Below are 13,036 nucleotides of genomic sequence, written 5' to 3'. Positions count from 1 at the left end.
GGACTCAGAATGGAGTGAAGTAGAAATGCATCTTGTGAGTTTGAGTTACACTGCATCAGTCAACTGCTTGTGACTAAATAAACATAGCCTTGCTTTTGTAAGTGGGGGAAGAAAAAAAAGAAATCTTTTTCTTATTCTTCACACCCAGCACTTTTATCTTCCTTAGTGTCATTTACCACTAGCCAGCCTGCTACAGAAAGTTACCTGGTTTACATTTTATTTTTTCTCCAATAATTTACCTTTAAAAAGCAGGTGGGACTAAGTGATGAAAAAGAACAGTGAGAACTAGCTCCGATATCCCAAAACCTATTATAGAAGGCTATAAGCAATTAAAACTGTATAACTGGTGTAAGAATAAGTATGTGATTTAGAGTAGCTAGAAATTCCATGTATATAAATTTAATATGTAAATTAGATATCATGTTATATATGTAGTTATAAATTAAATGAGTTAATATTTATAGAACACTTAGAACAGTCTCGCATTTCAGCACCACATTAAATATTTTAAGTTACAAAGGAGTTTCCTATAGATCAGAGGGGGATGACTAGAAAAGATCTTATACATCAAAATAATAGGAAATAAAAACACTTTAGATTCCAGTCGATTAAAAGGCAGATTTCAGAAATGATCTATTTGAGAAAGTAGATCTGGGTAGCAAACATGCAAATAGGTTCCACCTCACTAATAGAGAAATGCATGATAGGTTTTTTGTAACGTTTATTTTTAAAAATTATTATGTGATTATACCTAATTTAGGCATGGATGATGAAATAACTATTCATTATTGGAATGAGAGTAGTATAACAGTAGACTGGCTTTGGAAAGTAGCAGTATATGAAATATATGAAGAGCCTTTAATATGTTTATAATCTTTGACTTAGTAGTTCTTCTATCCATTCTAAGGCAGTAAACCTAATTGCTTCTCTCAGTATAGGTTTGTGTAAAAAATAATCTTATCACATTATTTTGTTTAAAACCAAAGCGTTGTATAAGAATGGAAATTTAGTTAAAAAGTATAACATTTACAAGGTGGCTTAAAACTAAGTAAACTGAATAATTTGTAGTAACAGAACACTTTCTGGTAAATGAAAAAAGTCGTAGGCTGTAAAATGAAAAGTAGGGGATGATCCTCATTAAAGAAAAGCACAGAAAAAAGTGCTAGAAGTAAATATATCCTAGCGTCTTTTTTGGGCATAGAACTATGAGTGCTGCATATTCTTTTTTCCAGTTTTTTTTTCTAGGTGTGTTTTTAGTAGGATAGAGAATAACCTTTAAATAATTCCGAACTTTATTATTTGTCTTGGAAAACAGGAAATTACAGGAGAGCCTATTAATTTTTTTTTTTTTTTAAAGTCTCAAGACATTGGTGTAGAAATATGCTGCTAATAAGATAGGTTGCAAAAATAAGGAAACCAGATTACTTAGGTAAACTTTTCTAAATACGCTGTGTGGTGGACTGTGTGTCGTTTGTTTGTTTTTTCCCCACCAAAATCTACTTGCCTTCCCTGGGAGAGGATTACACTTCCACACTTGTCGAAGTTGGGGTGGGCCATGTTCACAGAACGTGAACGGAAATGGTATGTTCTATCACTTGAGAATCAAGCTTTAAAAGCCAGTTTGTGCTTCAGAAAAAGGTCCCTCCGTTAGCCCGGATTCCAGAGTAAAGATGACAGGGAGCCACAGCTCCATGGATGTTTTGGAGTAGAGGATAGATGGACATGTTGTGTGAGTGAAAAATAAACTTTCATTGTTAGTCACTGAGATTTTGAGTCCATATGTTCCTGCAGCATAACCTGTGCTATCTTCTCTGAGCAGTATCTGAAACAGTGGATTAGAAATATTTAAAACGAATATTTTGTTTTAGGTTTCTTAAAGTGGCAATCTTTGGATGTATTGTAGCTCAGGGATTGGCGCACTTCCTTACAAGTCCAGAGCCTTATGGGCCATGCACACTGTTGTAGCTGTTCAGCTATGTTCCAATAAAATGTCATTTACAGAAGGGCTGGATTTGGCCAACCCTTGCTGTGATCACAGACTCAGACTCTTGAGGTTGGAAGGAAACCTTTCTTCTGATGTATCATATTATACATTTAGTGTTAAAAATCATTTGTGGAATCCTTACTAAATTCTTAAGTGGGATGCTTGAAAATATGGGTATGGAGGATATATTCATGATTAAATAAGTTTCCTCTCCAATATCATAAGTATTAAGTGCTGTTGGAAACTTGATTAAAACTACTGGTTGTTTGGATTTGTTTATCAACTTGAGTTCCTTAAAAGTTTTACAGTCTTAAAATTACAGTATTTTTAAGTATGCCAAAACCAAGTTAAAAAGGCTCAAACATACTGTTTACCTTTTGCTTGTCTGGTTAAGTAATTTTTACACAGACTTGGAATAAAACTTCTTTTAAATGGTTGCAAATGTTAATAGTCCTAATGTGTGTGAATCAGGATTTTTTCAGTACTGTGGAGAAATGCAAAATGGTAAGTATATATTACAGATTGAACTTTCATAGTAAAGATGTCTTACATAATACTACTTTTATTTGCTTGGTATTTTGGGGATTTCTTGTAAGATTTCATTTAAAATGAGAGTTCTGCTATTAAAAAGAATTTTGAAAATCCCTGGTTTAAATGTCTCCATCTGTCTTCATTAAGGCAAAACAGTTTCTTAATTTGTTTCCTTTGGTGTTTTGTACATGACTGAACATCAGTAAACGCTTATTAGCCGATATAACTTGGCCTGGGGTCTGCAGAGGATTCATCCTTGATTTTTACTGTACTTTTCTAAAGAAGTTGGTCAGGGTCTAACACATATGAATCATAAGTGGAATCAATTACTTGGCATACTCTGACCTGTGTGATGTGGAGCAGAGCTGCCCCCACCTTGTTCTGCCCCCCATACTTGTGATCATCTGAAGTGGCTGTTTTGGAAGAGAGGGAGAGGTAGAGCTAAATTTTTTAAAAAGGAAGAGACATTTAGCTTAGTCATTGGAGACTTCTTACTGTGTTGCCATTGTACCAATTCTCCTACATCCGAAAATGGTACAGTTGTTTTAAAATAAAAGGTAGAACCTTAATTTTAGCTTTTTCTCATTGAGATATTTTTTTGACCAAGATTGCTTTGTTGCATAAGTTAACTTTCCACATTCTGTTGCCCAAGAAATGTAACCACCTGTGTTCTTATGTCCTGAATTGAAATGCTGTATAGAATAGGGCTGAGAACATAGTTGGGCTGCACTCAGGCTCCTCTCTTTGGGTGGAGTAGACTGCCCTTGAATCAGTCAGTGCTCCTTTAGTGTTTTGTTTGCTGGGTGACCACCATTGTCCAGGTTTGCAAAGCTTTCTAAGATGTTTGTTAAGTTTCTTAAATTGTACACTCCTATTCACTGAGAAATATCGTTTCAGATGAAAAGTTTTCTTGTTGATAATTGTTCTTGGATGGATCTTGTGTTTGGTCAAGAAAGGATGCATGTTTTAAGTGTACCTAGAAAAGGGGAATATATATGTTCAAGATATAGTTATATAACCTGCTTTTAGATTTATTAAAACTTGAAAATGCTGCATTATAATTCTTTTATTTGAAATTGGCCTACTTTACAAAACCTCATGCAGGATGCTGAAAGAGCTAAAGATTTGGCTTAAAAAGGATTGGAATGAGAAACCATCATTTCACTTTGTTGAAATATTTCTAGTAAGTTTTTATTTAGTAGATCCCAGTCTCCAATTAGAGTATCAAAGTTTTAAAAAGGTTGGAAAAGTTGATTGAATATGTGCTGGTTCTAGGATTAATGTGGAAATGTTTATTAACTGTTGCAAGTATCTCCCTTAATTTTTATTGATCTTTTCCCTAAAAACTTTTTTCCAAAGTATAGAATATAGATTTTTTTTTTTTTTTTTTTTTTATCGAGCGGTAGTAAGAGAATAAACCTGGGATCAGGAATCAAGGCTTGGATTTTAATTTAATTCCAGTTCTTGATTTATTAGCTAATCTCATCTCTTCTTACAGCTGTGAGATGTTACCCTATTTGCACAAACATCTCTAAAATGGTAGTCATAATAATGTTTTATCAAGCCCTTATGATTATGGGTTCTGCAGAATTGAAAATTAAACATGGATGAAATTACAAAGACAATAAAATTCTAGTTAATATTAACATGTGAGTGATCCTGTTTGGCTGAAATGAAACTTGCAGCCCACAGTGTAGGCATGGTGCCAGGCGGCACACTCACATTCTTTTGTGTGTGGAATAGTTGTCCAGATGTGTTTTTTTGTTACATGTAACATAAAATTTACCACTTTAACCATTTTTAAGCGTATAGTTCAGTACTGTTAAGTATATTCACCTTGTTTTGCATGCAATCCCCAGAGCCTTTCCATCTTGCAAAACTGAAATTCTAAACCTATTAAAAACTCCCTTGTTCTCCATCCTCTATCCCCTGGGATCCACCATTCTACTTTCTTTTTCTATGACTGACTACCCTAGATACCTCAGAGAAGTAGAATCTATACTGTGTTTGTCAGTTTGTGACTAGCTCTTCTCCTTACCATGTGTTAAAGATTCATCCAAGTTGTAGCGTGTATTATAGTTTGCTTCCTTTCTAAGGCTGAATAATATACTATTGTTTATATAAGCCCACATTAGTCCATGACATCTAAAGCAGTGTGTGACAAGAGCTACAGCACCTTCATAATAAAACCTGGGCACTGAAATCAAGTGGCAGTGCTTAGTTAGGAAATAGTTATCCAGATGATCCCCCAAAATGCTTAGTTTTGTTTGTTTTATAAGCATAGTATTGAAATGAAATTGATTATCTCACAGAGAATGATGGTGAGGCTCTACAATTGGATTCCATAATGGAATTACCAGTGTGAGGGGAAGTGAGGTGAAGTGTGTAGAGTACCTGACTGGATAAGGTGCTAAAGTAATGTTAACTTTCTTTCCTCAGTTTTTTTTTTACCTGCTATGGTTATAAAATTAATGTTTTTATTTTGCTTTACAAAGAGCTGGGTGTTTTAATAAGATCGACATGTATATATATTGTTCACTAGAATGGACACATAAGGGCCTCTGCCTACAAGAAGTTAAAAAAATATTTTTCAAGTTTTATTACTGTCATGTGTAGAACTTGACTGTTTTGTTTTCTAAACATGTATTGAGGCACTAACTCGGGTAAGCAGGGTGTGCCAAGTATTGTATCTCTCTTTAAAAATATTTTGTTAAATATAATGGCTTAGGGAAACTGGCAACTAATCTTAAATTTCTATATCAGATATTTAGGATTGTTGCTTGTAAAAATGAATGCCAAATTGCTTTGTCACGGAGATTTTTTGAGCATCTTCCTCATGTATTATGTTTCAGACCACCACTGCCTAGGCTCAAGAGTGAAGCTGCAAATGAATAGATTAGTTACACTTTTTCTTCAGAAGTCTTAGATGTTTTGTGTTTAGGAGTAAGCCATTTGGGATGTGATGATAGCATACATAGGTGCATACATATATGTAAGTGATAATGTTGATAATATTGCTTATTGAGGGAATAGTAGAAGTTAAGATCCCTTAAATCTTTGTCTTTTACTCACAAATATTGTTAGCATATAATACTATCAGATATAGAATTTCCGTTACAGAGGATAAACTCAGTTTTCCAGGGGTTCTAGTAATACACACATCATAAAAGATGTTTGTTTTAACCAGGCTGTCAGTACTCTTCCTGGGTTTTTGATGGGCTATAGAGTTGGTTTTGTAATACTGATTTTGTTTACTGTGATGTTATTTGATGTGATGGAACCTACTTGTAATGGAATATGAGCCAGCGGTAGATAATTTGTCTGGAAGCTAAATAGATTTATAATAGTTTAGGTCTGGAAGGAACTTTAGTGGTTATGTGCTATAATCATTCTTTGACTTCTGTCACGCTAAAGCACAAATGTACTTAGAAAACTTTTTAATGCCATTCTGGCTAATTATGGCAGAGCCAGACCAAACTCAGGACTCATGGTCTCCAGCTCATTGTGTTTTCCCTTATGCCACAAGTTTTATATTGGCCATAATAGAGATGACATTTGCTTTAAGTGCTTTCCGTTCTGTGACTAAACTGTTTGAATTTTGTACCTGTTATGTGTACAAGACATTTTAGTTTATTAGATAGTCAAGATATGATTTGTTGACCTTTTCCAGTGTTTTGCTAATTTGTAGGTATGTATATGTATTTATTTATGTTTTCATATTTTTCTGCTTTAGTTTCTTTTTTTTGTAAAATTGGGTGTGATGTGACCTGCTTTGCTTTCCCTCATAAATTTGTGAAATGGTCTTCAAATTTTGTCTACTGGAGGTAATGGTTTTAGTGTGTAGAATTGTATGGTAGTTTTGTGAGGGGTTTTAAATATCTAGTCTCTTTGTCAGTGAGGAAACTAAGGCTAAAAGTGAGATGAGTCAGTTGCCCAAGATGCCATGATTTTTCAGTGTTAACCTGCACCTGGAAACCAGGCTTCTCTGTCCAAGGTCCATTGAGTTAAGCTTGATCAAGTCTGAGTTTGTGATCAAACCTGGACCCAAATTGTGGCTGTCCCACTAGCTGTGTGTGACTTTGGAAAGTTACCTTAATATCTCCAGTCTGTGATTTGTCTTTCTGTAATCTGCCTAAAATTGATGCTATTTATATGAAGCTTTAGTAAGTGCATTAATGAATAATAGCTTTCTTGTTTAAAAATTTAATAGAACTTTAAGGAAATAATTCAGTCGGCACATGTCCTTTTAAAAATCTTTTTTTTTTCTTTTTTTTTTTTTTGGAACCAGTGCTATTTTTTTTTCCACTGGTAAAGTCTCTTTGGGAACTGCTGAACCTCAGAGATACTGTTTTACTTAAAGGATCTTCACCAAAATGTCAGTGATAATCTGTGGTGATGATTTTGGTTGGTAGGATCTAGTTACCTTTTTTATACTCTAATGTATTTAAAAATAATATACAGTGAGAATGTAATAGGGTTTAAAGGATGTTAATTTTATTTACTATTTGAATTGGTCCAGTCAGTTTAACTTGATTGATCTCATTTATACCAGTGTGGAAAATGAAATGGTTGTTAGATCCCTAAAAGCTCTTTTAGTTCTGATATAACACTAACTGGTAAAGATTTAGGGGATAGAAATAGAAATTCCCAAAGGTATGCTGGGCTGCTTGGGCTAATGGAGTGGTTCCTAACCACTGTCCATAGTGCACTGTTGGCAGTTGTACTTTTGTGTGACAGGGCCACCATATATGTCAGCGTATGTATTGTCTTCTACCATTTTTGGTAGGGTCTAGGGCAGGAGTCTCAAGTCATATACATTACTTGAAAGGAGTTCTGATGTCATACTTTATAATAATAACGGTTTTAACATTGAGTGCTTCTTGTATCTCAAACTTAGTTCATCATTACGGCCTTATTTATTTATTTGTAATGGAAGAGGAGAACATTCAAAGGAGTTCAAAGTCACACAGCTAAAGACTGTTAAAGCCAAGATTACACCCAGGTCAGTCTGACACTGTAGTTTATGTGATCTTACCTTCTAATAGGTTGGTTTTCATGGCCTACTTCAAACTGAAGAAATTTGAGAGTTTTCAGAATTTAACTTCAAAGAGCCCCCTTAAATTCACCCCTTGAAAGAACAGTGAACTCTCCAAGTTTTCCACTTAAAAATTTCTGCAGTAATTGACTTTCAAAGAGCAGCCAGGAGAGGGGAGGGGGCTTAATGAGTGTGTGTGCAAAAGGCACTGTTCCTGGCTGCCTGCACCTTCCTATCTTTTAATGCAGTCACAGTTGGTTTAGGAAAGTATTAGATTAACTTGTTACATAATTTTTTACATTTCTGTGCTTTTTATTGGATTTGGTGTCTGCCTATATTATTGCATTATATCTAGCCTTTAATGTGGTACTTTTTACTGTTGTAAGGTCAGCCATGTTTTTTAATCTTAGGCAAGGTAAGTAAACTACAGATTCCTGGCTGACTAGCTGTTTTCCTACCATTTTACATTAAAACATCATGGTGCTTCTGGTTTATTTTGTGCTCCCTAAACCCTGAAAGCCTCCTATTATGAATTTGAATTTTATTTAAAAGTTGCTTTTATTTCTCTTTCTAGTGCACTGTCCAGTTTGGTAGCCACTGGCCACATGTCTTCATATGAAATGTAGCCAGTCTAAATGATGTGTGCTGTAAATGCAGCATACACACAGAATTCTGGAGTGGTAGTCGGAAAAAAAGACCATGAAATATCCTGTTTTTTTTTTTTTTTTAATATTGATTACATGTTGAAATGATAATATTTTGAACCTATTGAGTTATATAAAAATATTATTAAATGAATTTCACCCTTTTACTGTTTATAATGAAGTTACTAGAAATCTTTAAGTTTAGATGTGGCTTGCATTTCTGGTTTGCATTGTATTTCTGCTGAGCAGCACCAGTATGTGTGATCAGCAACATCAGATAAATTTTACACTTTACAAATTTACCAAGAATTAATCAAACCTGGCATATCTGTGTGTTTTGTTAGATTTTTTCTTCTTCTAAAGACCAAAGCTCACCTAATTATATAGTTGTTATAATAAAAGTGTTAATTTAAGTACTTGGGCCTATATTACTTGGGCTTAAGGAAAATCTGGTGCTTGAATAACAAAGTAGATACATAAGCCTCCTGTGACAGCCCCCACCCCCATAGCTGGGGTACAGCTGTTGCCAGGGAAGGTGTGATTTAGAGCTTTAATTAGGATAATAGGTGAAAGAAGTAGAAAGCTATTGAAAATAATTAGTTTCGATGATACTAGTAAATGCAGGTCATAACATCATAACTTTAGTGAGTAAAACATTTCTTTTTATGGAAAAGCATAAACTACATCAATTCTTATTTTAAGATATGTTTCTATAGTTTTATTAAGAATAAAAGATTTCGAAACAAAATTTTTTAAAAAGGTGTTTCTTGGTCTACAATTTTTTTTTCCTGTATTGGTGAACTTTATTTCTTGTCTTTGGTGCAAATTCTTATTAGGAAACTGAATAAGATTATTTTAACTTATATTTTCTTAAAATGTAAAATTATTTCATAGGACTAAAGTATATTTATAAGCCCTACAGCAAGTCTGCTCATAGAAAGTATGAGCATTTTATCTGATTGCTATTATATTACAGTCAGCACTCACTTAATGTCATTGATATGTTCTGTGACTTTAAGTAAGAAACTGGTTTACCATAGGCTAATTGATATAAACAAGAATTAAATTCCTGTGGCATCTCATCAATGTAATAACAAAATGATATTGAAGACCAGCTATGTTTTGAAGAGTTGGAGTCTCTGTAAATGGATCCCTAAATAACTTTATAGTTGTTTATTTTTAAACACGTAAGATACCAATATCAAGATCATGTAGCTAAATGTGGTCAAAAGTTTTAAAATATTTGCTCTATTACTAGTATTCAATTCATTACTTGCAGTCCCTCTATTTGTTCTTCTTCACCTCTTAGTGGTAGATGTTTTTGTTGGCTGACTGCCTTTAGCAGCTAAGGGAAGAGAATGTGCTGAGGCAAAACAGCTTCATCACCTTGTGGGTTACCTCCCAACTTTGTTTACTGGCAGCACAGCCAAGGAGAAAGTAAACCAGTGGTGTGTTCTTTTAATGGCTTAAGGAACTATTCAGGTAGGGCTCTGCTTTCTTACATACAAAACTCTTGATATATTTTAATATTAATTTTACAGATCCTTCTGCTGAGGAATTGAGACAGCTAATGATGTTGCATGGAGGTCAATACCATGTGTATTATTCCAGATCCAAAACAACTCACATTATTGCCACAAATCTTCCTACAGCCAAAATTAAAGAATTAAAGGGGGAAAAAGTAATTCGGCCAGAATGGATTGTGGAAAGGTAAGTTTAATGTTTAAGAAGTTTTAAAAATTGGAATATGTTTGATTTCTGTTATAGACACTTATATTGCCTCTTAAGGGTGAAAAGTGGTAATATCTTAAACTACACTACCGTACCTGTAACCTCACACTGATGATTCAGGTGGTATAGGATTTGGCATCCCTTGGAATGATTCAAGCAGCAGAGAGCAGTGATGGGAGGGGACTGATTAAGCAAGTTAATTCATTTCGCAAGTATTTGTGCTCCATGTACTTTGGAAATACCAGTGAAGACAACAGATCTTGCCCCTGTATCTTGGAGCTTACATTCTGTTGAGGGAAACAGTTAATAAACAGTGTGCTTAATATATGAGTAAATTATATCACATGTTTAAAGTTATACATGCTAAGGGAAAAGAGATCAGGGTAACATTTGCCTGGAGTATTGGGAGTGAGAGCGTGTCCTTTAGTTATTCTAGCATGATTCCTCTGCTCTTGGTTTGAAGCTAATATATTGTAACAATGCTAGCCATTCATTCTAACTTCCTAAGTTTAAATGTCATCCGGAACTTCAGTAATAAGCCATAATGTAAGTGATTTATATTTTGAAATGGTTTGTTATACATATGAGTGAGTGATGGCTAGATTTTTGGAAGTTGAAAGTGAAAATATCATAATTTTATGTATGAATAGATTATAATCATTGTATGAAAGAATGGTCACATTGTATAATGGATTGCTAATGAAACAAACTTCGAAATTTTTTAGTTAATTTCAAGTTCTCTTAAAAGCCTAAATTTCACTAATCTGACCCTTTCCATATATTTATTCAGCAGATTTAGTATTGCTCAGTTCCTTTGCATAGCAGGTGAAGCAGTGCATTTTCAGTGGGAGACGATAGATCAGTGGGGAAAGGCTGTGCTCAGTCTCTGGAGACTCATCTGGGGATTCACATCCAGACTCAGGAGTGGAGTGTCCCTGTCATCTTGTGTAACTTGAGGAAGAGCTATGTAGTCATCCTGAACCTTATTTCCTCTCTTGTCAAAGAAGGCTGATCTCTGCTTGCCATGGTTATGTGAGAACTTGAAATAATCTGTGCAAACTAGCACAACGCTTGGCACATTTTACAGGCATAATGTATAAGAAGTAATTTGTTTATTTTTGTTTTTATTGTATAAACATTAGCAAGTATTAAAAAACAAATTCCAAGAGGTCAAAAGTGCATTTTTAAAACATTCATTTGGCTTCCAGAAATTCAAATGGATTTTATAGATCAAGAATTTTTAAACCTTGGGGGTATTAAGTTGAATGCTCATTTGTAGAACATACGCTTGACTCCTTGTGTGGTGTTTCATGACCTTGCCACTGTCCATTCATTGTATAGGATCAGTAAACATGGCCTAAGCCGTGTGTCTTCCTTGAGGACTTGTGAGATTTTCTGTGTATAAGAAGTTAGGGTCATTCTGGAGCCAGCCGTTTGTGGTCATGGACATTCCAGGTCTAGGGCTAGAAATGTGACCTGGTGATATTGGTCTGGCTTTGCAAGGAAAGGAGGAGATCCATGGACAGTAGGAAAGTGGGAGTGGAAAGGGCTTTTTCCTAGTAGGACCTGATTTGCTTAGAAAATGGTGGCTTTCATTACAGCTGTTTTCTTTCCCCCTGCTCTTCCTTCTTGCCCGGAATGCATCTAGAGAAATAATACAATAGGAAAAGCAACTGCAGTAGTGATAAGTTTTAAAATTCATCTTAATGGATTTTATTTATTTTAGCTTGAAGTTGGGCTTAATTGTCTGTTTTTCGATGATGGAAGCAACTCAAGATAACATAAGAATATGGCCTCTTTCCTTCATTATATCGATAAGAAGGCAGGGCTAATAATAGAGCAACTTTTTTGCTCAAGAACAGCAGGATTCAGAGTCCAGGTTTTCTGACTCCTAGTTGGGTCTGCTCTTTGCCATTTAATTAAGCTTATAGAGGAAGAATTGGCCCATGTGGAAATGGATCCATCTGGGCATATATCTTAGTATATAAAGTAAAATGCCCAGTGTCTACTTCTCATAGCACAGACCCTTTTGGTTAAATCACAGTACTATTTTCTTTCATACTCTTATCTTAATTTTTTTAATCTCCTCATCAGTGTTTAAATGCAATTTTATACATAATATGTTAGCTATTAATGGATGATACATGATGTCTTCTGTAATTAGCTTTCTTGTTTTTAGTTTGAGCAGTTTAAAAAGCAGCTACCACTTCTAAGTATGTGGGGTGATTACTTTGCTTTGGTTAGAATTCTGTAGTGTCTGTGCCTGTGCCATGAAACCTGAGGTAATGTACATGTGATCGGAGGGCCAAAACTGCTAGGAGGCAGGAAAGCCCTTTAATGAGAAGCCTGTACAGTGCATTAGTGTAAGATATGAGATGATTTTACTGAAACCTCTACTTTTGTAAATCCTACACTTGTATATTGTATAAGTTAGTGATTGCAAATTTTTGCCATTTCCTTTTCTTCAAACAATTTCACATTGAAATTTGAGTTGTAGAATATTTGAGGAGCTGCTGTGATCACCCCATGATCTCATCAGGCTTGAGAAGTGCCACAGAGCACAGTTTGAAAACATTGTCCTAAGTTATTACAGTTGAAGGTAGTTTTTGTTCTTCGTTCTGTGTTCAGTCTTTAGCATGGGGACCTGCGTCCTCTGGTTCTGCTATGAGTGGAGAGTTATGATCTCCATTCTTCCAGTTCTGGCTCACTGGGACCTTCCTGTGGGGTGCTGAGTCTCAGGCAGAGTCGGGCCTTTCTCTTGAAGCTCACAGACTATGATATATTAGTCATGTACCCTGATACTCTGAGGATCTCATACCTCGTGTGGGCTAAAACTTTGTTTCTGATTGCTTTCAGTGTCGATATTAGAGTGTTTGTTCAACTTTTTAAAATAAAACTTGATAACAGCTTTATCTCATGATTTTTTAAAAATTTTCTTTGTGTTTTTGTGTCTTGCCTCAATTTATTCTTCATAGAAAATGTTCATGATTCTGGTTCCCTTTTTACTTGGCTAACTAACCAACACACATTTTACACTATCCTACCCGCCCCCGCCCCCACATGACTCATAGGTAGTATTTTACTTGAAAATGTATTCTCAGTCTTATTTTA

General features: G+C 34.9%; 1 protein-coding gene across 8 annotated transcripts in view; it reads left to right on the top strand.

The window, feature by feature from the left end:
- Window positions 1-13,036, top strand: part of REV1 (REV1 DNA directed polymerase) — an 82,960-nt gene that overhangs the window by 28,078 nt on the left and 41,846 nt on the right. For 7 of the 8 annotated variants that reach the window (XM_036224740.1, XM_016157246.2, XM_036224739.1 and 4 more), the window contains exon 4: window positions 9,736-9,904. In XM_036224740.1, the coding sequence (XP_036080633.1) occupies window positions 9,736-9,904 (169 nt within the window). Of the gene's footprint in view, window positions 1-7,412; window positions 7,518-9,735; window positions 9,905-13,036 lie in introns of all 8 variants that reach the window. The other variant, XM_036224741.1, reaches the window with a different exon arrangement.

The sequence above is a fragment of the Rousettus aegyptiacus genome, unplaced genomic scaffold, assembly GCF_014176215.1.
Source record: "Rousettus aegyptiacus isolate mRouAeg1 unplaced genomic scaffold, mRouAeg1.p scaffold_m13_p_7, whole genome shotgun sequence".
Taxonomy (NCBI): domain Eukaryota; kingdom Metazoa; phylum Chordata; class Mammalia; order Chiroptera; family Pteropodidae; genus Rousettus; species Rousettus aegyptiacus.
Note: the sequence above shows the minus strand (reverse complement) of the source record. Positions and strands in the feature narration are given on the sequence as shown.